Source organism: Copidosoma floridanum, unplaced genomic scaffold (assembly GCF_036245765.1).
Source record: "Copidosoma floridanum isolate Cflo_tuat_1 unplaced genomic scaffold, Cflo_Japanese_pri ptg000012l, whole genome shotgun sequence".
Taxonomy (NCBI): Eukaryota; Metazoa; Arthropoda; class Insecta; order Hymenoptera; family Encyrtidae; genus Copidosoma; species Copidosoma floridanum.
In genome coordinates this window covers 4,471,467-4,495,227 of record NW_028321889.1, presented here as the reverse complement: position 1 = coordinate 4,495,227, position 23,761 = coordinate 4,471,467, and the positions used below count along the sequence as shown (strand labels likewise).

At 39.4% G+C, this 23,761-nt stretch overlaps 1 protein-coding gene across 1 annotated transcript; it reads left to right on the top strand.

The window, feature by feature from the left end:
- The first annotated feature begins 9,522 nt into the window (after nucleotides 1-9,522).
- On the top strand, nucleotides 9,523-23,445 carry Nmnat (nicotinamide mononucleotide adenylyltransferase). Its single transcript, XM_089590392.1, has 10 exons — nucleotides 9,523-9,831; nucleotides 10,322-10,436; nucleotides 10,525-10,928; nucleotides 10,999-11,100; nucleotides 11,172-11,332; nucleotides 12,994-13,139; nucleotides 19,066-19,481; nucleotides 19,799-19,900; nucleotides 20,032-20,195; nucleotides 21,392-23,445. Exons 2-10 carry the CDS (start codon nucleotides 10,331-10,333, stop codon nucleotides 23,322-23,324), a joined length of 3,534 nt encoding a protein of 1,177 aa, XP_089446518.1. The 5' UTR covers nucleotides 9,523-9,831; nucleotides 10,322-10,330; the 3' UTR covers nucleotides 23,325-23,445.
- Nucleotides 23,446-23,761: the final 316 nt, after the last annotated feature.

The following is a 23,761-nucleotide window of genomic DNA, read 5'->3' as shown; positions in this document are numbered from 1 at the left end:
TTGATACACGATTTTGGAAATACATGCAGGAACAATAATTTTTCTCATTTAATCAATCGTCCTCTTGAAACGCAAAAACACAAGCAAAAAACAGAGGGAGAAATCGGAATTCCAGTTATGGTTATAGATCATCACAAGAGATCAAAAACAACTTGTTAAAACAACATTTTTTCGGAAATTCGGTATCCCTCCCATATTTTGATTTGATTTACCGCGCAGAGATCGCACGACAACCAGAGCAAACGAGAACCGCGAATTATTAGGATAATTATTAATTCACTAGGATATGAAAAAAAAAAACTAACTCGTAAGTTTAATTAAAATGAACGACGGGAAACATGTTAAGTCTAAAATTTAACCAACATAAAAATGGAGAAGCGCAATTGAGACACAAAAAGTACAAATTCTTTAAGACCCTTGCGTAAAGTAAATAAATGAAAAAATAATAATAAGGCGTTCCGCCTTCATACAGACGCTCCGGTGTAATCGACAGAGAAACTAAGAGCTAAGAGTGCGAGACAATGAGGGGCCGTTAAAAAATGGCATCAAGAGATCGTCCGATACGAGCGAAGACGAAAGGGGACATTTTATGACTAAAAACTTTTTTTTTTTTTTTCAAAAATTCTCTTTGAGGCAGAAGTCTGCTGCAAGTCGAAATTAAGTATTGTTTAGTTTAAAAAACTCGTGAAAATTTATTGATTTTATTTATTGTGCATTTTTTTCAATTAGTGATATCTCAGTATATGCAAATTGTAGAAAGTGTTTTAGTTTGTGTAATGAATTTTTTTTGATTGGTTTTTTATTATTTACAAGTAAATAGACTTTGGCCTCGAATATGAAAGAGTTGAAGCGAAGGAGGGTAGTGGGAAAGGTTTTTTTTCTTCCATGAAAGAGAAGGTTGACAGAAATATAAGTGAGAAAAAAGTACGTGCAAGTTTATGGAGTCAAAGCTTACTATGATGTAGATTTTTAAGATTAGATAGACTGACATAAAAAAAATGATAAAAAAATAAAAAAAATAATAATAGAACGTAACAAGTGATCTCTTAAGCCCATATGTGTGAAAAAAAAGATAAAGACGTGGTTTTTGAGGAAAGAATTTTTAAAATACGCGAGAAAGAAAAATGTTCAACAAATTGAACAAAAATTGAATCTAAATATGACACTGATCAATCGAAACGTCGAGGCACTTTCGGTTCTAAAGATGACACTCAATAATCTTGACCTGCAGAAAAATAAATATTATTTATACTAGCTGTCCACTAACTCTGTACTAATCTTAACAATCACGTGGTAATTAACAAAGTAAACTTTTGTAATTTTATCATTAGGTAAATTTATTAAAAATACACTCTTACACTTTTGCTGTTTTTCATTTTTAAGTAACAGTCACGTGCGTGCCAAGAAAATAACTGTGGAAAAAAATATTGCTAACTTTGAAGCCCGTAAAGTAAAACTTTGTCGCTTGTTGTTTGAAAAAGTGCGTCATTTCGTCGAATGAGTTTTTATTAGGGTGAGACACATGAAACAAAGGGAGGGGGACAATCATATATCGATTTCTTTCGTTAAACTGGCGTTGTACGCGTACAGATAGACAGAAATACTCAAGAGAATTATTACTTTTATTAACTAATAACCAATACCTTAAGTGAACAAAGCTAATTTATCTTCAAAAACTTTTGTGTGAAGTAATAAATAAAATTTCATTATAAATACTTGATATTTTAATAATCTCTTCATTAATTCATTTGTTTGTAAACTCACAAAGAATTTATAAAAAGGATTGCTTACCTTCAGTATTTAATAATAAAAAAGGGCGTTTTTTACAAAAACATTCCTTGTTGAATATAAACTAATTTCAAACTGCGAAGACTCAATCTCCTCGAAGCGTAAAAACAAAATCAAGAATGCCTTAGTCTAATATTTTGGATGACGAATAATAAATTTTTTTTTTCATTTTATTTTTTTTTTTAATAGTTTTTTTTTTTTTTTTCATGACAAGAAAGACACTGAGAAAAACGAGGAGAGTAGACAAAAACAGCCAAATCGTTTGTTTAAAAAAAAAAAAAAAAAAAAAAAAAGAAAGAGGAATTTCAAAGGGAAAACAAAAATGATCCAGAGAAAGTTCAACAAAAATAATTCACGCCAAATGCATGGAATAGTAGTCGTATTGACGAAGAACGAACGAGAGGATATGGAAGATAAATGAAATAATGAAAGAAAATTATTTACATGCATATTTACATATACGTATATTTATTAATACCTATTACTTTCCTTCGCTTTCGATGTAATATTTCTGTAAAAATTTTTAAAGTAAAGTCTCATTTATTGCAAAAATCAACCAATTCTCTCAGAAATTATTTTACTTTTCACTCTTTGAAATTTTATTCAAATCTTTTGTGCACAAGGGCATTAACAGCTCTCTTGTATACAGGCAATAAAAAAACGGAATAAGTGATTCCAGCGAATTCGTGGCCTTTTTAAATGGTCAGCTTTACTGTGTATGCATTTGCTAGAGAGGTCACGTACATACTTTCCGGTTTTTTTCTAATGGCACTTTCAACGACTTCCACCTGTCGTTTTCCCTCCTTCGAATCTTTCCGGATCTTCTCTTCTCTAAGCTGACGTTTTCCTCTCGATTTTTTTGCGCTCCTCGCCCTTACGTCTTTTGCTACCATATCAACGTTTTCTTTTTATTTTCATCGTATTTTACGTACCGAAACGAACGATGTTTGATACAAAATTTGTTAAAAATACTTATTAAAAAGTAACAACAGATTTTAAATGTTACATTTGTTTCGAATGGTGAATTTTTTAAATCTAGCGAAGAAGTCAATTTTTCTAGAAAAAAATCATTCTTAATCGTTTCTAGATTTATAAACATTAATTCGTTTTTAATTATTCCTTATTGGCTATGATTTCGTTTTTTTAATATCTTTACTTTTTTTTTTTTTTTTTTTTTCTTAATTAAAAAAACTTCGAAGATGCTTATAATTAACAAACAAAATACGCTTCCTAAATTTTTGTTCATTTTAGAATCCGAAAAATCAGAAAGATTTCTCAACAGATGAAGAAAAGAAAAAAAAAAATAAAAACAAAACAAACGACCTACATACATTGGACAAGTCTGCTTCCTCTTCAATGTGATACTAAAAATAAAAGGAACGAATCGTAAGCGCGCAAAAATAAAAACGTATACACTAAATTAAAACTTTTATTTGTTTGTTTGTGTTTTTTTTTTTTTTTTTTTTTTTCTCATTCTAGTTTATTGCGTGTGCAATTATTTTACTCGTGTAAACAACGTAACTGAACGACAAACCAGTCATTATTGAAAACCTAATGGTTTTAGTCACAAAATTTATTGTCATACTTACGACGAGGAATTTTTATAGTTCTAGTACACCGTATTAAATTGGTTAGAGTATATTACCATTTTTCTTAGTGACGCGTAACGTATGCAGAGACACGTAAAAAATTGTGACAATGAAAACAAAAATAAATCATTGGATAGAATAAATCAAAAGAAAAACAATGGTTACAACGGCAAAACACATTCAAATTACTGCTGTATTAAAAACATACATTAAACTAGTGCGTGTACTTTATAATGATATTTCGCGCGAAAAAATAAATTTCTCCTTTTTACGAAGTGAAGCAGATTGAAAGAAAAAAATGAGAAAAATTTTGGAATAAGAGCATGACCATGGAAATAATTAACAAAAAAGCATAATAACAATTTGCTAGTGCTGAAAAAAAAAAAAAAAAAAAAAATGAAATTTGAAACAAAAAAATATATAAGTATCGCGTAAATCATCCAATCGCTGAGGGCAAAACTCAAATGTAGATGATTTTCAACTGTACACATAAGCAACAAAAGAAAAATACATTCATATGTAAAAAAAAATTTCGCACTGCATCGGTTACTGTCGCATCGCCGCCTAAATACGAGAACTCGGGAATGTCAGGTAGAAAATAAGAAAAGCGCTACAAAGTAAAATAAAACGAAAAAAAAAAAAAATGTTCGATATTTTATCGAGAAACAGTGAGGAGGTTTTTTAAAAGTAACGAGTGAAACGAAAAGGAGGGAGCTAACTTTTTTGACATCCTGCTGTCATGCACACTCTGTACTAAAAATCTTGTAATCCAACTCTTCTTTCTTATTTTTCTAACGTCCCCCGATTTCCGGGGCCTTTTTTTACATAAAGATCCGGTCAACGGATAACACAAAAATCCAGAAACATACAAAGTAGAGATGCATCGAAGATATGTAATAGAATATAACGTTAACCGCAAGAGAAACAAAAAAACAACGGAAAAAGCTTCAAATGAAAAAAAACTCGAGTTCTCGAATTTGGCGGAGTGCTATGTTTACGGAAAAAATGAAATACATGCAGTCACACATTTATTAAGATGACAAAAAAAAATATATATATATATGCATTAAACAGTATCAAAGTAAGTAATAAAAAATGGGTGTTATTTTTAGATGTCTGTTAGATTATCAGAGAAATCAGAAAAAAACTAAACCAAGCTTAAATGTAAGGAACTTTAACGAAGCAAACAAAAATGTGTAAGTTAAAAAAATACACGTATAATATCTAATTATTGCCAATATAATAAACTTTTAATAAAAAATATCGAGCAACCTAAGTATAGGAAAAAATGACGAAGTAAACGATGAGCACGAGATCTTAAAAAATCTATAAGCAATGCTGATGTAACTAAAATCTAAAAAAAAATAAAAAAACAAAAAACAAACATCAGCATCTGAAGCCGGAAAATTTTTAGGGTTACAACATGTGATACACATACACTGTATACATACTTACGTGGACTCGCAGTCTTTTTCTACTTGGCTTTTATCAAACGCACCTAAATAAACAAACAAACAAAAACAATTCACATTTAAATACTAAAAAGAAAAATTTCCGGTGCACCAGAAACGTGAATACTTTAAAAATGAAACATCAGTCCTCCAACCTCGTAACTAAAAAATTGAACAAAATTGAAAAAAAAAAAAAAAAAAAAAAAAAACGTTACCAAAAAAAGTGGAGACAAAAATAAATCGAAAGGGTGCTCAAACAAGAATTATACACAAACAAAAAAAAACATATGCGTAAAAAGCGACTAGCGCTCATTAATAAGAAGCATAAGAAAGAAATATGCATATAAATAAATAACAAAATATAAATATAAATAAATAAAACAAAAAACTCACACACGTCTTGGGCGCTGAGTCTTGCGCCCCCTATCTGCCGTCTGCGAACAATAAACAAAATACAATTTTTCCTCAAGACATTTTGCTGCTTTCATTGTTTAGATGAGTACTATTAAAAAAAAAAAAAAAAAAACAAAAAAAAAAATGAAAAGAAAAAAGACAAAAAAAAAAAAACCACAAAATAATTTAAAAATATGCAAAAAAAAATCATGAATTACAAATTGAGCGTATGAAGTGGGTTTGCACGCGAGTGAGTGTCATACGTGTATCTGCATGTGCCTGAGTGTCTAAAATAACATGAAAAATAAAAGTAAGAGTCGAAGAGAGAGAGAGAGAAAGAGGGCGAATGAAAGATTTGTGACGTGCTGTTCTTGACGATATCTCTCGACTTTCGTTTCTTTTGAAAATCTGTATTATTTTTATTTTTTATTTCCTTCAATTACTACTTTTGGAAGTGTTTCAAAATTCGAATAAGTAAAGATTAAGTGATATATTATAGGAAACTCCCTAATCGAAATTGACTGATACGAATTATAATTGTAATTGTGTATAATTAAAGAAACGGTTAGGTTAAAAAAAATGAATAAATAAAATAAAATAAAATGACAAAAGTAAGCGTTGTAATAAGCGAGGTAAGAATCGGGGAGTTAGAATTTTTACGGAGGTTGGCGAAAGTTGTTTCTTGTGCGATTACAAAAGTATTTTGTTACTATCTATATACGCGGCACCCATGTGAGTCGTATTAACTCATTGTACGTACGGGGAGGCTTTTGTAAATGTTTTTTCTTGTGATAAAAGGAAAGGATGGAATACGGCAGGGGATTATTGTGTAATTTCAACAAAATGATTTTGCAGACGTTGCCAAGTAAATTTTACCATCGATATAATATGCTTATCATGATATGCATGATATAAATGATGTGCTGTCACGTTAAAGTCCAGCTAATGCTTCGTTCGTTTCGCCCGCAAGCGAATATTAGCTGAAATTCAACGAGTTTCGAATTTTTTTAATGGATTACTTCGTGCACGTATTACTTTGAACGAGCAATTGCGAAATCAGACTGATTATTATTGTTTGCAAATTGAATCGAGTGTTGAGTCAAAATTTAATGCGTTACGTTTTTAGGATTAAAAAAATTAAATAAAATAAAAAATCTTTTTGCGCCAAGTATATCTGAGTTGTAAGTTTTAGCGTAAATTTTACGAAAATAAAAAAAAAAAGTGAGCAACCAATTGGTTTTGTAAATAACGGATAAGATATAATAGCAAGTACGATCGATCATCTCAAGAGCCTATATAATCAGGTGCTGATTTTTATTTTATTTATTTTATTATATTTTTATTTTTTATTTAGTCCCGTCGCAATCAGAAACAAGTATGAAAAATCGAACAAAAAGGAGCGAGTCTCTCTCAATCAAATTGGAATAAACTGCGTATCCTCGAAATGTCAAAGGTGAGATTCATTTGAATTGACGCCTAATTTTATTTCATTTCTTGCAACCCTACAATGTAATGTGCAGCCGTCAAGTTAATGAAAAGAAAAAAAATGCTTAAAGCAGATAGATTGATTGATTACAATTCTGAAAAAAATTTGTGATTTTTGTTTTTACCAACGGCTAACAGCTTGGACACTACTTTTTCAAGAAAAAAAAGAGACGCTAGGATTGCGAGCATTTAATCAATGTTAGAAAAATGCTTAGTGTATTGTTAGCAGAACGAACAAATAGACGAAAAAAATTATCACATGAAAATTGCACATACAAAAATAAAAACCTTACCAGTTTGTAAACGGATGAGAAACGTTATATAACTGTATGATTTTGTGAAGAAAAAGAACATTGAGTATAATATTATTGTGTAATATTACCGTGTGGATGGAGGAGAGAAACAAAGTATGCGTGTGAGTAGATAAGTCGATGAGAGAACAAGTGTCCTGTCCGTATAGAATATAGAAAACAAAATGTTACGAAAAAAAAAAAAAAAAAAAAAAAAAAAAAAAAAAAAAAAAAAATTACTAAGTAGGAAACCGTAAAAACAAGTGAGAAATACAAGGATAAGATGAGCGATATACATGTTTCAGTGCGAAGAATAATGTTTATGATTCCAAGGAGATGTGCAATGAGTGGAAAGTGGGAAATACACAACTGTTTTCATGTAAGACATGATTCCTTTTCCTTTTGCAAATCAACTTCATCTCACACTCAGTAGCGTCCAGTCTTAAACAAGAAAAAAAAAATAAAAAATAAAAAAATTTAAAAATTAAAAAAAAAATTATAAAAAAAACTATAAAAGATGGAAAGAAAAAAATTTCTATAATCAATATGATTCATTAACAATTACGAGGTTATTATTAAGAAAAATGAGCGTATATGCAATGAATGCGATGATGGCGATTAAGTGATTGATACCGTGAAAATGGTTCGATGAGATTTATAATACGAAAGAAAGAATGATAGTGAGAGAGATAAACATAAATACACACGAGATATGTACACGAGAGATGAATAAATGGTGGTGACTAAGAGAAAAAAGAAAAAAGAAAAAAAAAGGAGAAAATACGAAGTTTAAAGGAGGTAAAACAGCCTGAAAGAATAATGAAAAATAAAAACTTATTATTGTACATACGTTATATAATTACATGTGTACTCGTATGACTGTCGCGAATATGAGAGGAGCTCTATTCATCGAACATAATTAAATGACAATGGCGATGATCATGATTTTGATGATGGTGATGATGATGATGATGATGATGATAATTTTCTCTGCTTATGCGGATTCAAATAAAATTTGTGTATTATTAAGCAAAAGATATTATTTTTGTGTTCTTGTCTCGATAGACCTTATCCTATCCCAGATGTCCTGACTGATATCGAGGAAAAAAAAAAAAACTAATTCTAATTTACAATTATTCACGTCGTTTTTTTATGAATTAATCACTGAAACAAAAAAATCGAACGAGGATTATTTTACATAAAGCTTCAAGATTTATCATAAAATAAAAGTAGCTGCTCTCTGAAATTAATCAACACAACCAACTATTAAAAATTAAAAAAAAAAAAAAAAAAAAAAAAAAAATCGAGAATTAAACATGTTCCAATGGAAGTAAAATTTCGTACAATATTATACAACAAGGACTGTAGACATATATAGGGGCAATTAGTACACCAACAGCATTCACGATATTAAAGAGCGAGTCAATGCACCCACACCCGCATTATTGTTACGCTTACAGCCCCACAGATCCGATAATGAAGCTGCGCCCCGCATAATGGGCCGTATAACCGAGAGGGCACATGTGCAGGGCTTCCGCCTATATAAATGCGAGCCTCTCGCGTGCCTATAATTATCATTGATACGATCGTTGTTACAGTACCAGCATCGGCAAAGGCATTATTGTATCTCCTAGCTCACCTACTCTGTGCTGTAGTATTCTATTTTGGGGGGAGAATGAGAGAGGGTTACGAGATATAATCCTGCGTTAACGAGCTTGGCTCAGTATGGGATCGTTACATAATTTCGTAAAATATATACCTTCTGTGTCTGTGGTGAAATCAATCCTGTTCCATGTATAATATCTATTGGTTATTCAAGAGAACCTAAGTCACCTAAGTGTTGGTTTTCACTCGAGGCATTTTTTTTTTCTATTCACAACGATATTCAACAAACATACACTTAGCGCCATCTCCTACGATGGTCGGGAAGATACAGGGCAACTCGGTTTTATTGATTAATCGATACTCTAAAATGTTTTTGACGTTGGATGGTAAAGACGCAATGTGTCGTGGATAACGAAAAGTTACTCAAAACAATCGCAATTGTTTTTATCAAAAATTATTACTCATTTTTAGACACGGCATTATTATGTCTTAAATTTTCAACGGAGCAAAAAGTGTAACCAGTGTATTTACGAAGACACTGTATTCGACTATTTTTTATATTTTACGTCTAATCAGGCTCAATTTTGGGTTTTAGCTTCGTTTTTAAGCTACAATCTGACAGTTTTAATTTTAGAAAATTTCATTGAAGCAACAAGTTTTACTAGCCCCAAAACTTCGAACTCTGAGAATTTGAAACCAATTCCTACATGTAACCTTTCAAGTAGATATTTTAAGTCTATACGCAGTCGAGAAAAAAAATGCAGTTTAAAAAAAAAAAAACATTTGACTACGGAAACCATTTGAAACCTCGATCATTGGAACGTAATTTATTTTTAAATTCAAATTTTCGCGCGCTGAGCTTGCGCGCGACATGAAGCGCAAAATGCTGTCTGCTACCGAAGTCGACAGCTGATTGCCAAAACAAGCAACAATCCAACCTAACCTCCCAACACCCAAGTGCTTTCACAATGCTCAAAAAACGGAAACAAATAAGTATTCACTGCACAAGTATTTCACACTACATCGGCGTCGTACTCGCATAAATCGTGACGTAAACTTTATTTGCTTAAATATCATTACTTTGAGCACTATTATTTCATTCAAAATCGACAACAAACCTGTTGGCAGTCTACGTTTGGACTGTCTGTTTAAGTATTTTGTTTACCTAGATGTATTTCGAAAGATAAGACGCGTAAGCAACAGTTATATACAATACGAATAGACTTTGAGGTATGTAATCAAATTATTTATTACATGAACCACATTAAAACATGCGTTTAAAAGTCAAAGGATGTAAAAAATTAGTGTTACACAACTACAAGAGATGTTCAATAGTTTGCACAATATGTCGTCATGTTTACTGTTTATATTGGGTTCGTTTAAGCCCCTTTTGGTTCGGTTTGGTTCTCTTAGCAAAGTACACCTATATATAGCGAACCAAACCGAACTGGTTCTGTATATATAGGTGTACTTACTCTGTTGAAAGAACCAAAAGTGGCTTGAACAAAATAATCTACTATTCAAGCAATCTCCAAAAGAAAATTGTCTCGTCATTGCGTCTCATTACAAATTGACGTGCTTTAAAAGAAGACGCCGTTCTGGGATTTTATTTTAATTACTTTTTGATAGACACACTCACTCGAGACGTAATAAAATTATACACGCAAGCATTAAAAAAAATACATTTTAGACTGTAAATAAGAAAAATAAATACCAACAGTAAATAGACATGGATATGGAGAACGAGAAGACTGACGAGATGCCAATGAGTCGCGTTATATTGATGAGTTGTGGCAGGTATAACCCACCGACGCACATGCACCTAAGGATGTTTGGTAAGTGTTGGAAATAATATTGACTCTGAATCGTTTTTTCTTGCTGTCCCAATATTTGCTAACCCTATTGTGTTTTTGTTCTTTCCAGAAAGAGCAAGGGATCATCTGCACACTTTGAGAATCCATAGAGTCGTTGGAGGTGTTATTTCACCAGTTAACGACTACTGCAAAGAAGACGATCTAGCAAACAGTTCAACGAGACTTGATTTGCTAAAACTTGCCCTTCAAACAAATAACTGGGTACACCTAAGCACTTGGGAGATAAGACAGAAGACCTACAAGAGCATCAGGGAAACTCTTCGTTTTCATCAAAATGTATTGAATAGTATTGTATGTCGGGATGTGGACAATAATGTAAATAACGAAGACACCGAATGGATACGTGATGACATCAAGAGTGGCTCAAATCAGTTGCCTGTAAAGATCAAGTTACTCTGTGGTTCAGACTTGCTGGAGAGCTTTTTGAAACCAGGAAAATGGTCGGAAAACGATGTAAGAACTTACTGATTTTGGAAACCAACTCGAGTTTGGATAATGCACTTTAAGAATCTCAATTTTTCAGATTGTGGACATTGTCAGCCAGTATGGATTAGTGGTCATCGGTAAGGAAGGCAGCAACCCCAAAAAATTCATTTACGATTCAGATATCCTTTCGAAATACGAAGTACGTTAAAGAAGCATTGCTGGCTTGAAACTCCTAATTACGTGATAAGTTAAACGTATATTTTCTTACAGTACAATATACACGTTGTTACCGAGTGGATACCGAATGAAGTAAACGCATCACGGATCAGAACAGCATTACGACGTGGCGAGAGTGTTAAATATCTTCTGCAAAACGGTGTCATAGAATATATTCAAGCCAAAAACATATACTCGGCCAAGATGCACTCACCGTGAGTACAACCAGAAATTGTTTGAACTAATTTCGTTTACCCAATCTACTCTTAAATTATCTATTGATGACTGAAATGGTCATGTAAAACTCACTCGATTGTTCATGTACAACTGATATTTTGAAATATTATCTTAATTATTTTTCAATACCAACTGCTAAGCTATGACATGCGCAGATCAAGTATTCAAGCCCGTTGTGTTCCGAGCAAGTGATGTTCTGCATCGAAAAAAAAGCGACGTCATGCTACCTATGATTTAAAAAATTTCGTTTTTTCTTTTTAGACCTATAAAAACGCTTATACGTAAAATTAAATTTTTTCCCTTTTTTTAATAAAAAGGTCATCCAAAAATTTGAAATCCATGGAAAAAAAAAAAAAAAAAAAATCCTCGTGATTCCGAAAGCAAGCACCAAGCGCGCACGAGATCCTCTGCGATTTCCAGCCGAGAGAGTCCAAAAGTTTCACCATGAAAGCATGCTTGCATTAAAAATTGCAAGACACGAAAAACACGCGCTCTCAAAGTATCCTGCATAACTCACTTTGGGCCATTTGCCAAAGCGATTTAGCTCGTTCTCAAAGCAAAGCCTATCACATAAACCGATGCACGAGACGCGTGCAGAGCAACACCTTTAAAAGCCCAAGAGGCGCGTGTATGAAATATTCACTCGTACGCATCCCCCGCCTAAACTTTGAACCCTTTTGTCATTATTTATTTTGTCTCTTTTTCCTCCAGCCAACCATGCATTTTACGATCCAATGAATCATCAAAGACAACCCGGCATTTTCACCCGCTCTTTTACCCCGTTGCCCTTTGTAATTAACTTGGGGCTCTAATTAACATTCTCAATTATCCGTAATCCAACGGCACACCCCGCTGTTCTTCTTTTCGCCCTCAAACAAGTAAGAAAAAATGTGACGCAGCACTGCAGATACGTATTATACATGTATACGAGCTGTATCCATCATCTTTTTTGTATCCACTCGTATACTCCCGGTTCATGGTACAACTGCCATTAGTGCTATACCGGGACAACTTTCAGTCCTCCATAAATCTGTCGCGTAAAAAGCAGCTTCGTTTTACTTACGGAATTTCGTAACGCGCACCCTCGCTTACTTCCCCCCTCTCGGGAGAGTGTAAAAAAAAAAAAAAAAAAAAGAATGAAAAAAGAAAGAAAAAAATAGAGAGAAAAAGCACCTATACCATCACAGCCACGGAGCATCTCTCTTGGCTATATTTCGCACTCCTTCGTTGACCCTTGCACATGACACGTACACGCACGTATACCTGTATACAGAGAGGGAGAGAACTATCTGCGCCACCCCCACGTAGATCCTGCGCGTGTACATATATAAATATATATATAACACCCACCCCTCGCTAACTTTAGATACAGAAGGAGCTCTCTCGGTCAGTGTGCGCTCGACGCTCGGCGCTCGCGCATCGGGCCTGTCCGTCCTCTACACCCACCCCCCTCGCTCGTTCGCTAGTTCATTCACTTCCCGATCCCATACACCCCCCCCGCTCCCACCCGCGTACCCCCACGTTACACCGCTCGTTGATCGCTGAGTTATTTCTTTCTTTTTTTCATCCCTTATTTTTCTCGGACACCCCCGTTTGCATTGCATAGCGTGCGAGTGTGTATTAAATGCATCGTTGTCAGTAGCGAGGGGCACACGGGGACGAGGATGAGCAGCGACAAGTCAGGAGCTACGACGTTGACGGGGTCGGGGGCGACGGGGGGCCGGGTGGTCTTGATGTCGTGCGGCAGCTACAACCCGCCGACGCACATGCACTTCCGGATGTTCGGTGAGTTCAACTTTGTATATTTTGTTTATCAATCGTGCGGACAAAGAGAGAGAGGGGGTGGGGTTTGGGTGCGTTATAACGCCCAAGGGCCCCACAATCGATAGCACGACTCGCAACAGCGGACCCCCACCCCTTTCTCTCACTTGCTCGGTGTTGTAGGTACAGAGAGCGATGGTGGTCGTTTGATTCGCCCCCCCCTCCCCCTCCCACTCCGACATCGCCACCCACGATAAGAGAAAGTGGGCTTTGATGCGGCACTGCCGTGGCAACGTAAGCACGTTACGAGCGTTAAAACGGCCCACCTCTTTGTACCCTGTTGTTCAAAGTGGCGGGGTAGTTTTTTTTTTTTTTTTTTTTTCGATTTCCTTTTCCATAAAATAAAAACGAAAGGCGATATTGATGCCGCAGAAGCCAAGGTGTGCATGTTATATACGTGTACATTATATCCCCGGGGGGAAAACACGTACATGGAAAAGGGCTCTCTCGGTCCCCCGAGTGCGGTATCTCCTTACGTGCGCGTGTCGCTCTTCCATCCCCCTCCAATAAACTAACAGCGTGCTGTCAGTCAGTCTGTTTGTCTATAAATAAACACCTGGTCTGTTTGTTTCACGCGGAAAAGCAATATATGCCCCTGCAACGGAAAGAGTTGCCTAGAAACAAAAGTATGATGTGCGGTCAGCGCATACCTATCTGTACTATACTTGCTGGCGTGTTTTCTTTTTTCCCTATACTTTCTCCTAGCGATGAGGAGCCAAAGTATAGGATCGATCCCGATGGGCCGAGGGATTTGCGTCACGTGTGCTCGTGCCGTATCTTTGTCCCTTATATGCACCGATAACACCGTAGCTGCACTTCATCGGGATTGGCCCCTTTTTTTTTTTTTGTTCCTACTTCGGTTCGAGCTATACCAGCAACACGGCACGTCGACGGTATTAGCTTCTGTCATTGTTGTCGCTGGGGGCACAGGAGGGAGTTAACACGTGTTCTCTGCCGCGGATTTGTGCCAAAGGCAGGAGGACAATGTGTATACATAGGTGGGGAGTTTTATGGATAAAACTCGATGTCCTCCCTATATATAACGAAGGTGATTGGGTGCTGTATCCGATGATGAGGAATAATAATCTCCAGGGCTGACGGACTTTTCGATCCGTTGGTTGATAACTTATTGCTGCGGATCGATGATTTTTCGCGATCACTGGTGACGGGGGATCATCCGTTGGGACGGAAAAATCAACGGGAGACTCGCGAGCTATGTGTGTAGAAAAGGGATTTTTCCAGCTGAACCGGGATTTATTTGCTTTTTTTTTTTTTTTTCCTCGCGTATGGAGCAAAAAATTTAATGAAAAATCTCAGCTCAAAGAGAGATCTGGTAATTGAATTTTCCCCCCAGCTTTGAAGGGTTCATCCGGCGAATATTAAAAACTTTTGCCTCGTTTGCGAGACCCATAAGCGCAAAGGGGTAGTAGTAGTGATTCTCGAGTACTTATACCTACGGCCCTTTTGATTATCATTAACTTGATGGGTATCGCGAAATCCTATTTAGCCTAATGAAATTGCGTTTCTCGAGAGTACACATATAATCGTATGCGCGTGTGTGTTTGAAGTTAATAATATTTTGGTACCCTGTTTTCCAAGAGCCGTTACTTGAACTCGGAGTGAATTTGTATAACCATCAGCAACATAAGCTCAAAGACGACGAAGCACGCCATACTCTAATTTTCACTCGCCCTCCCGTGTCGATATCTCTTTTTCGTCATTTTTTTTTTTTTTTTTTTTTTTTAAAGGGGGGCACAGGCACGTGATACCCAATTTTCCGGTCTCTCGCGTAACTTAAATTCAGCACACGAGTGAAGTCCGGACTACATCGCGGTGAAACGAGTGCACGACTGGATGTGTGCATTGCCGGGCGTTCGCGTGTGTTATTTCCCTTTTTGCCGTGAGCCCCTCCCTGAACTTTGACAACTAATTAAAAGCTTGTTCCGCCGCGGAGTAATTTTTGCCCTCTCCCTCCAAGACACGCCTTCCGGCGCGATGAGAAACTGTGCGTTTTAGTATAACCAACCATGTACACATATATACGTATTAAAAGGGGGATGGGAGTTGCCGTTGAGTAATTAGGTTTCCGATTAATTAGTTTGAGCAAGTTTTTTTCAGGTCACCGAGCGTCTGCGTGAATTTTAATTTTTGTTCTCCCCACCGAGCACTGCACAATTTGGTGTCGGGTATTGTTTTCTTTTTTTTTTTTTTTTTTTTTTTTTTTTTTTTTTTTCATTCCGAGACAGGGGAATATAATTTCTCATCCGTGGGCCGAATGACAATCCGCCTGGTCATACTCAATGGAAATGAAAAATATAAAGGTTATATAGGACTCTTTTTTTTCCAAACTCTCGAGAGCTTTTTGTTCGGCTGTGGTGCTTTTATTGAACTCCTAGCGCACGGGTTATTACACTGCAGTCTCGACGTATTTGCTAAACGATCACACGCTCGAGCAGCCATACAATTGTCGAACCATAAGTTTTTTTTTTTTTTTTTTTTTTTTTTTGTTACTTTTCAAGCTATACAGCGAGCATCGACAAAGGGCTCGAATTTCACACCGGAGCTTAAATTTTATCCCGTTTTGTTTCAACAGAGGGGTTTCTTTTGTTCAATAATACATAGGGCAAAAAACGCAAAAGCTCACGCGTGTTATTGGGGGGGGGGGGGAATCTGTCTATCGCTCAATAACGTTAATGTACCTTAAAGCTCTGTGATACGAGGTGCGTCGTAAAGGAAAATTTTACCGAGAGTACATACATATAGAGAGAGAAGGAAAATACCGGGATCCGCAATGATATGCTAAATCGGAAAAGAAGAGCGTGGCAAGTGTCGCACATATAAAGTAGAAAGGGGATGGGTTGTATGTACCCTGCAGCCCTTTTACACACGTGTGTCCGCGTTATAATGACCTTGAGTCCTCTTTTTTTTTCCCGTTTTTTTTTTCTCTTGCTCCATTTTTTGGAGTGTATTAAAAAAATAAAAAAAAAAAATATGTCTGCAAAGTAGCTCAACTCCGTAAGGAGGTTTACATTTTTTATGGGTTGATTGATGATTACAGGGTGAATTTAAAAAAAAAAAGTGTTATTACATGCGGACCCAACGGAAACGAAAAACCAATGAAAGTAATCTTAAGCCACTCAAGATAGATTACATGCCAACTATCTGCAGTGCATTGTCAGAAGATATTAGGCAAAAAATATTATTATCGTCCTGTGCTAAATGTTACTCAAGCATATGTCAACTTATGCAGCTTTGATGCATTGACTCGTGAGACGTTTTAACTCCGAAATTCGTTTTATGTCTTCACAAAAAAAAAAAAAAAAAAAAATTAATAAATAAATACAAACTTTACATCAGAGGGATCGGTATACCTTAAAATTTTTGAAAGACTTTCATCATTTTTAGTTTCCGCAAAGTTTTTTCTCAATAAACCTGTAAAAACTTTGGCTGTTGATCGAAAAAATAAAAAAAAATCTTTTATAGAGTAGATATTTTAAATTATTTGTCGTGCGAGGTACGACACACTCATCCCCTCATTCCGTATACAGCAGCCTGTAAAAACAGTTTCGCGATGCCCAAATGAACGATGAGTATTAGCTTTTACGGAAAAAAATGGGGTCTGTAGCAAAAAAAAGGAGGAGGAGGAGTGGGGCGAAACTATGTGCTAAGCGCGGGGTGCAGCTCCTTAAAAATTAACTCTTGGCCGTTCGGCTATTCATCTTCCACCGGCGAAAACTTACATTTCGGACTTTGGCACTTTTGGGGGCGGAACGAGGGTCTTCGGGAGATGTTTAAGAAGTTTGTATTATCGTGGCCTCGCTTCGAAGTTTTTAAGGCCAGTGCACTGCCGCTGTTAAAACCCGAGCACAGCCGTGGGATAAAAGTTACGGACGAAATCCATTTGGTTTGCTTTGAAATGAGAAATAAGTGATAAAATCTTTGACCCCCGCTTACATACGCCAACGTACCGCATAAACGTCCCTCGTAATATACTGATAAAATTATTATTTTAAAACGCTGCACAGTCTCCCGAGGGATCACCAAAATGGCGATGTCGAGAAAAGTTAAGGAAAAAAAAAAAAAAAAAAAAAAAAAAAAAAAAAAAAAAAAAAAAAAAAAAAAACGTAAACAAATGAACGCACCGTACCAGGGTGCAGTACGAAGTACGAGTTTATTATTAAATGAAAGCTGGGCATAAAGCTTTCGAGCGCATTTTCGCGATAAAATGCAATACCGTTTTCAAGTGAATTTATGTATTATCGTACGCTTTTCTCGAGAAGAAGAAGAAAAAAAAAAAAAAAAAAAACCCGGGTATCAACCAAGTTGATGGTAAAAATCCAACTATAGCACTCTGCATCGTTGTAGGTCAAAAGGCGCGTAATTAACGCAGTTTCCTTTTTAACAAGGGGGAGAGAAAAGTAGTGAAAGGAGGAAAAAAACAAAAAAGAATCTCGTGACTGCAATTGACGTTTGGCCCGAGTATTCCCGAGCGAAGCCGTTCCTCGATGAAACGATTAAAATACCCAGGACACGATCGATTCATCACCCTCGACTCGAAAATCGAAACCTTTTTTTTTTTTTTTTTTCACGGAGAAAAATACCTAGACAAAGCTTTATCTTCATTCATCAAACAACGTAAGTACCTACCCATCACAAAAGTAACCATTAGGCATCATCAATCGAGGCAACGACGAGTCACCGCAGCGTCGCTCGAACCGAAGAGCGAATCGTAATCAGAGCGGCGGCAAGACAAAGGGAGGGTAATAACGGGTATTCCGCTCCGCGTCGAGATGAGAACCGACGGGTCGATACCGGCTGAAATCATATCGTCAATACACCGCAATTCCCACCCCCCATTCTCATCAGGCCCGTATTTACACGTATATATACATGCGTGCTCGCGATACGCGCGCGCACCTATATACACAGACAGACGGAGCAGGATGGAGGATCCATGAATCACCCCAAGATAAATCCAGCTCTATTCGCAATCACGTATACACATATATATATGCGCCCCGGTTACCCTTTATTATCTCAGCTGATGTTGCACACGGGCGAAGATTGCTCGACTACAGCGGGTTTTTGGGGGAATTTTCATGGGTCCTCGAAACGTCGATGGTCGTCGAACTATCGGTCGCTCTCGGGACCAGCTCGAGTGATCGCGACTTTATGGATAGTATATTATTATAACAATAGTGTCCATAGCATGTTTGTGCGGTTGTAAGAAATTCAAAGTTTAAGGGGTCCCAGTGGCTTCGATAAATCGAATGCTGTTTGAGTTGTTTTTTTTTTTTTTACTACATCGATAAAATAGTACATGCTATGCCATTCTCGCGATGGTCAATCTCGAGCCAAATACCGATGAGCCGTTTTCATCGTTCAACTGCCGATCTTTCCAGAGCTGGAGAGAACCCAGGAAGTGATAATTAATGTAGGTGCAATTCGAGGGCGCCAACATTATATACCGAGCGAGCAGAGCAAGGAGAGGGTGTATTACGCCGCCTGAAATTTTAATTGAGTTTTCAAGACACTCGCTGGCGAGCGGGGGGGGGCTTTATCGCTCGGTTTAAGATTGTATCGGATCAAGGGAAATTTAATACTTATCACGTGGAGCGAGGAGTAATCGATGGATCGATCGTGTTAACGAAGATGACGAGGTGTAGGCGCCCGCTCAAACGTCGGTTTATTCATTCATTACTGCCAATAATATTTGGATTTCCAAGCTTTTCGTGCATGGTTTCTTTTTTTTTTTTTTTTTCTATCTGTGACACGTAAGCACGTAAATGTAACAATATTGATACCACCATCGCTTTCGATTGACCTTAAATCGCGAAAAGAAGGAGTAGTTTATTAGCTTTTTCTCCGTGGGGGAAAAAAAAACATCCAGAACGAGCTCGCGATCACCTGCACAACCACGGTGGCCACGTAGTAGTGGGCGGCGTGATATCCCCGGTGAACGACGCCTACGGGAAAAAGGACCTGGCCAGCGGTGCCCACAGGGTGGAGATGTTAAAGCTGGCGCTGCGGGACAGCGACTGGATCCGGCTGAGCACCTGGGAAATTCGGCAGACCAGCTGGACGCGGACACTGGCTAGTCTGCGCCACCACCAGGACCTGCTCGACTCGATAGCCCAGGACCGCGAGGACGCGAACAGTAACATCGACAACGAGGACTTGGACTGGGTGCCCGGGAGTCTCAGGAGCCCCGAGCTGGACAACTGCGGTCGGGTCAGGATCAAGCTGCTCTGCGGTGGGGATCTCCTCGAGAGTTTCGCCACGCCTGGACTCTGGCTCGAGGAGGACGTGAGTGTCCACGCTTTTTTTTTTTTTTTTTTTTTTTCCTCCCCTCTCTCGATCTAGGGAGTGTATTTACCACTCGGTTCGTCAAACAGAAATCCGACGAAACGTCATTTTGTATAGTATTTCGATATTTTGGATGCTTTGAGGGCAGCCGAAAATCGGTGATGGACCAAGTCTCCAAATTCACGAAAACGTGATACTTTTATCGATACGATGGGTTTTTGTTTCCCAAGCCGAGTACCTATTTTACTGTTTGCGCGCCAAAAATTGAGCGGATTTTCAGATTAACGGAGACTTTTTTTTTTCTTACTGCCCGGCAGATAACAGAAATCGTCGGCCAGTACGGTCTGATAGTCATCACGAGGGAGGGCTCGAACCCTTACAAATTCATTTACGACTCGGACGTCCTTTCGAAGCACTCGGTGAGTATATACATTTACAATACACCCATGGCCCACTTTGCCCCAACCTCGAGGCACAAAGTTAAACAAGTTGGCTCATCTCTGGGACCCCCTTTATTTTTCTTCTTTTTTTTTTCATCCGGTTTTTGCAGCACAACATACAAGTTGTCACCGAGTGGATACCGAACGAGGTGAGCTCGACGCGAATACGACGAGCCCTAAAACGTGGCGAGAGCGTCAAGTATTTACTGCAGGACGCCGTGATCGAGTACGTGTACGAGAATGGCATTTACGGCGCTGATCGACCCTCGGCCATGTGAGTGACCTACACGATCAGAAAAGAGAATACACAACAAACCGCTAATTTATTTCTTCTTTTTTTTTTTTCTGTTTAGTTCAGCTAAGTCAGTTCACTTTGTTTTCTTCCACAATATACAATGTTTTGTTTGCGTCTACATGTATATACACACGTGGTTGTTACAAATGTTTGCATGTGGTGTGGTGTTCTCAAAGCTACGCTTTTGCGTAAGAGAGAGCGGTTACCAAAGTTTTGCGAGAATGTCGTTGTCTGTGTTTATTGATGCCGAGTACTCCCTAGAGACGGTGTACAAAGTTTTAATCGTCGCGTCGGCGTCGCCTCGAGGTTAAGAAGAGATTCGTTAGTGCTGGGACGGTGATAATTTTGAAATTGAAACTCTTGAAAGTTCCCGCTCTCGGTATTAGTGTTATAAGGATATAAAGTACCGGCACACGAACATGAAAAGTCGTCCAAGTGACAAAGTACTTTTTTTTTTAATGAAGGCTGTCTCTCTGCTGAAACGAAACTCCACCACACCGGCGTTAACATTGTAGTTTCCATGATACGTTACATTATACACGGTCTTCCTGCTACTCGTGTCTTCCGGTACACCCTTGGCGCTCGAGGGTGTACTCCAGAACAATCGGGCTTCAAGTTGAGTTTGCACGATCCATTGCGCGAGAACTGGATTTTCAAGTGTTTTTGAAAAAAACATTTGTACTCTGTCACGATGAATACACGAATACGCATGAAAAAAAAAAAAAAAGATTATTTTTTTACGAACAATCGATCGGTGCAAACTTTACTTGGTGCTGTCGATTACATGGTTACACAAAGGTATTTTTAGTTGTTAACTTGATTTATATTTTACGATTCCAGTTATTCTTATGTTTGTGACCAAATCATCATCATTATTATTATTTTTTTTTTTAATAAATCGTTGAAAAATGTCGACAATTTTAAGTAAAATTTGTTGTGTTGTTGTTGTTGTTTTTTCATTGCCATAACGTGATAGAAGGGACGCCAGCATGTTCCATAATGTTTAATCATTTAAATAAGAAAAAAAAAAAAAAACATGCTCCAGTCCCCTATGAACACGGACAAATAAATCCTGTTGAAAAAAAAAAAAAAAAAAAAAAAAACTGTCTTTTGTTTTCACGCTGGCACACCTGGATGGTCCGCCACGACGAACGCACGCGCTCCGGCTCCAAAAGTAAGTTGAACCTATCATCGATTCACTCCTCGACCGACTACCTCGACACCGACGAGGCCAAGTCGTACCAGCACCCCCACCACGACCCCGACAATGCCTTATTAACACCCTCGCCCAGCGACGTGACGATGCTCGAAGCGAACCCCTGCCTCGCGGACTCCCCAGCACCAACCCCCATCGACGACGACGACGACAACTCACTGCCAGACTCGGTGCTCCGCAACAACCTTCAGAACAGCGCGTCCACCGATTTGTCCAGCCCCTCCCCGAGCCCCGACGACACGGAGCTGGCGCGCGAAAAGTTCTTCCGCAGCATAGTTAACGACTCGCTGAGCCTCGCCGAGTCGCCCTCGTCGTCGCTCCTCCTCCTCCAAAGCGACCTCATATTCGGCCAGATCGACAGCCCCGGTGAGCCAACGCCCTGTAGTAGCGCCCGCGCCCGCAACGAGCTCCTGGCCTTCGAGGAAGCCACCGGGAGCGAGCTGGCGACCATCACCTGCGACAACAACACCTACAGCGACGACCGCGAGGAGGACGTGCTCTCGGTGACGTACGAGGAGGGCTCGGAGTCCGACCTGAACGAGTCGTCGGTGAGGAACAACCGGGACTGGGCCGAGGACACGGCGAGCTCCATCAGGGACGGCGACCCGGTCCCCGAGTCGCTCAGCTACGACCGCAGTCCACCCGACTCGCAGGCCACCTGCAGGCTCGAGATCGACGGCAAGTACCGCAAGTCCCTCGTCAACTCGATCAAGAACGGACGGAGGGAGGACGAACCGCCGGAGCCAAAGAGGGACGTCAAGTTCGAGGACGACTTGAGCTACCTGAAGAAGCTGCGGCTCGTGGTGAACAAGGAGCAGCCGGACGTCAAGCAGCAGCGCCAGCTCCAGGGTAGCCTAGACTCGATAAACCTCCGGGAGCGTGACGCCGAGGGCATGGCCAAAAAATCAAAGAGCTGCGAGTCGATAAAGCGCCAGTCCGGCCCCGACGAGTTCTGCTCGGCGTGCTGCCTCGGCGCCACTCCGACCTCCGACTGCAGCTCGCCCGAGGAGGACGAGTGCGACATATGCAGCTCCCTCGACCTCAGGGAGGAGGAGGAGGAGGAGTCCCGCGTCGGGAGCGAGATCTGCGAGATCTGCGGCGAGCCGGCGGCCAGCACGCCCGAGCCCCCCGATGACGACGGACCCCGGGGAAGCCGGCCGTTTGGTCTGCCCAAGGCAAAGTCGACGATGGAGATCGGCAGGATCGCGCGCGCGGGGGACGATCGGTTCGAGATCGACAATTGCGGGCTGCGGGAGTGCAGGCTGAGGGCCTCCTTGGACGTTTGCAACAAGCCGGAGCCGCTGTACGTGAACGTGGCGCCGCGTTGCCGGCCGTCGAGGAGTCGGGCTGATCCAACGCAGCAGCCGTATTATTGCTACTATTACTACGGGAGCGGGGGATCGGGGTACCACCAGGACGGGAGATCGGTGGCCCAGAGGGACGAGGTCGGGATGTCGCGGAGTTTGAGCGTCGGTGGTAGCAAGCGGCTCAGCAGGAGGGGGGGCTCGTACGCGAAGAAAACCCCGGGGGACCGGACCCAGGAGAAGCGGAGGTTCTCGTCGGCGGACAATTTGCAGAACCGGGCGTCCTTCAAGTGCGGCCCCGACAAGTTTTCCAAGACGCGGGACAACAAATTCATGACCTCGGCGGATAGTATAAGGGTGCCGAGGGTCGCGAGGAGTCGCTCGTTGAGGAGGTCGGCGGACAACGTGGGGAGGTTCGATGCCTCGGGTGACAACCTGGACTCGTTGGAGGAGACGGTGGATGGGGACGAGATCGGTGCCGGGGAGGTCGAGGCTGGCAGGTCGAGGCTCAAGGACAGCGACACGATAAAGATGATCCTGACGAAGCATGGGATCAAGGTCATCAGTCAGAAGGAGACGGTCTTATAGGGGGACGAGACTGGCGACGACGGCCGCGAGATCATTTTGTAGGGCCTCGGCACGCTTTTTCGGTTATCACTCGTCGAGCCAAAGTGTCCCTCTCCAACGACATATCGACGCTTCCAGATAGATGCCAATGAATTTTTTTTTTTTTTTTTTTTTTTTTCCTTTCCCAGTGACGCGAGTCTTCCTTGAACGACTAGAGTGATTTTTTACTTGAATCGAAATAATTGAGCCGCGGATCGAGTTTGTTTCTTCCGCTAATTGAATCTCTGCAACGAGCACGATATTGGGACTTTTTTTAATTGGGACGTTTCAATGCGAGAGATTTCGACGAAAGTATACGTGTACACACTGCGAATGAGGTATCGATAGTATTGTCGAAGGAAAAAAAATATACAAGTACCAAACAATCAAAGTTTGCCCGTATCAGATATAACTTTGGT

Coding starts and splice junctions, on each gene's coding strand:
- Nmnat (XM_089590392.1), top strand. CDS start 10,331: ATGGATATGGAGAACGAGAAGACTGACGAGATGCCAATGAGTCGCGTT. Junction 10,437..10,524: donor CATGCACCTAAGGATGTTTG/GTAAGTGTTGGA, acceptor TGTTCTTTCCAG/AAAGAGCAAGGGATCATCTG. Junction 11,333..12,993: donor TCGGCCAAGATGCACTCACC/GTGAGTACAACC, acceptor CATCGTTGTCAG/TAGCGAGGGGCACACGGGGA.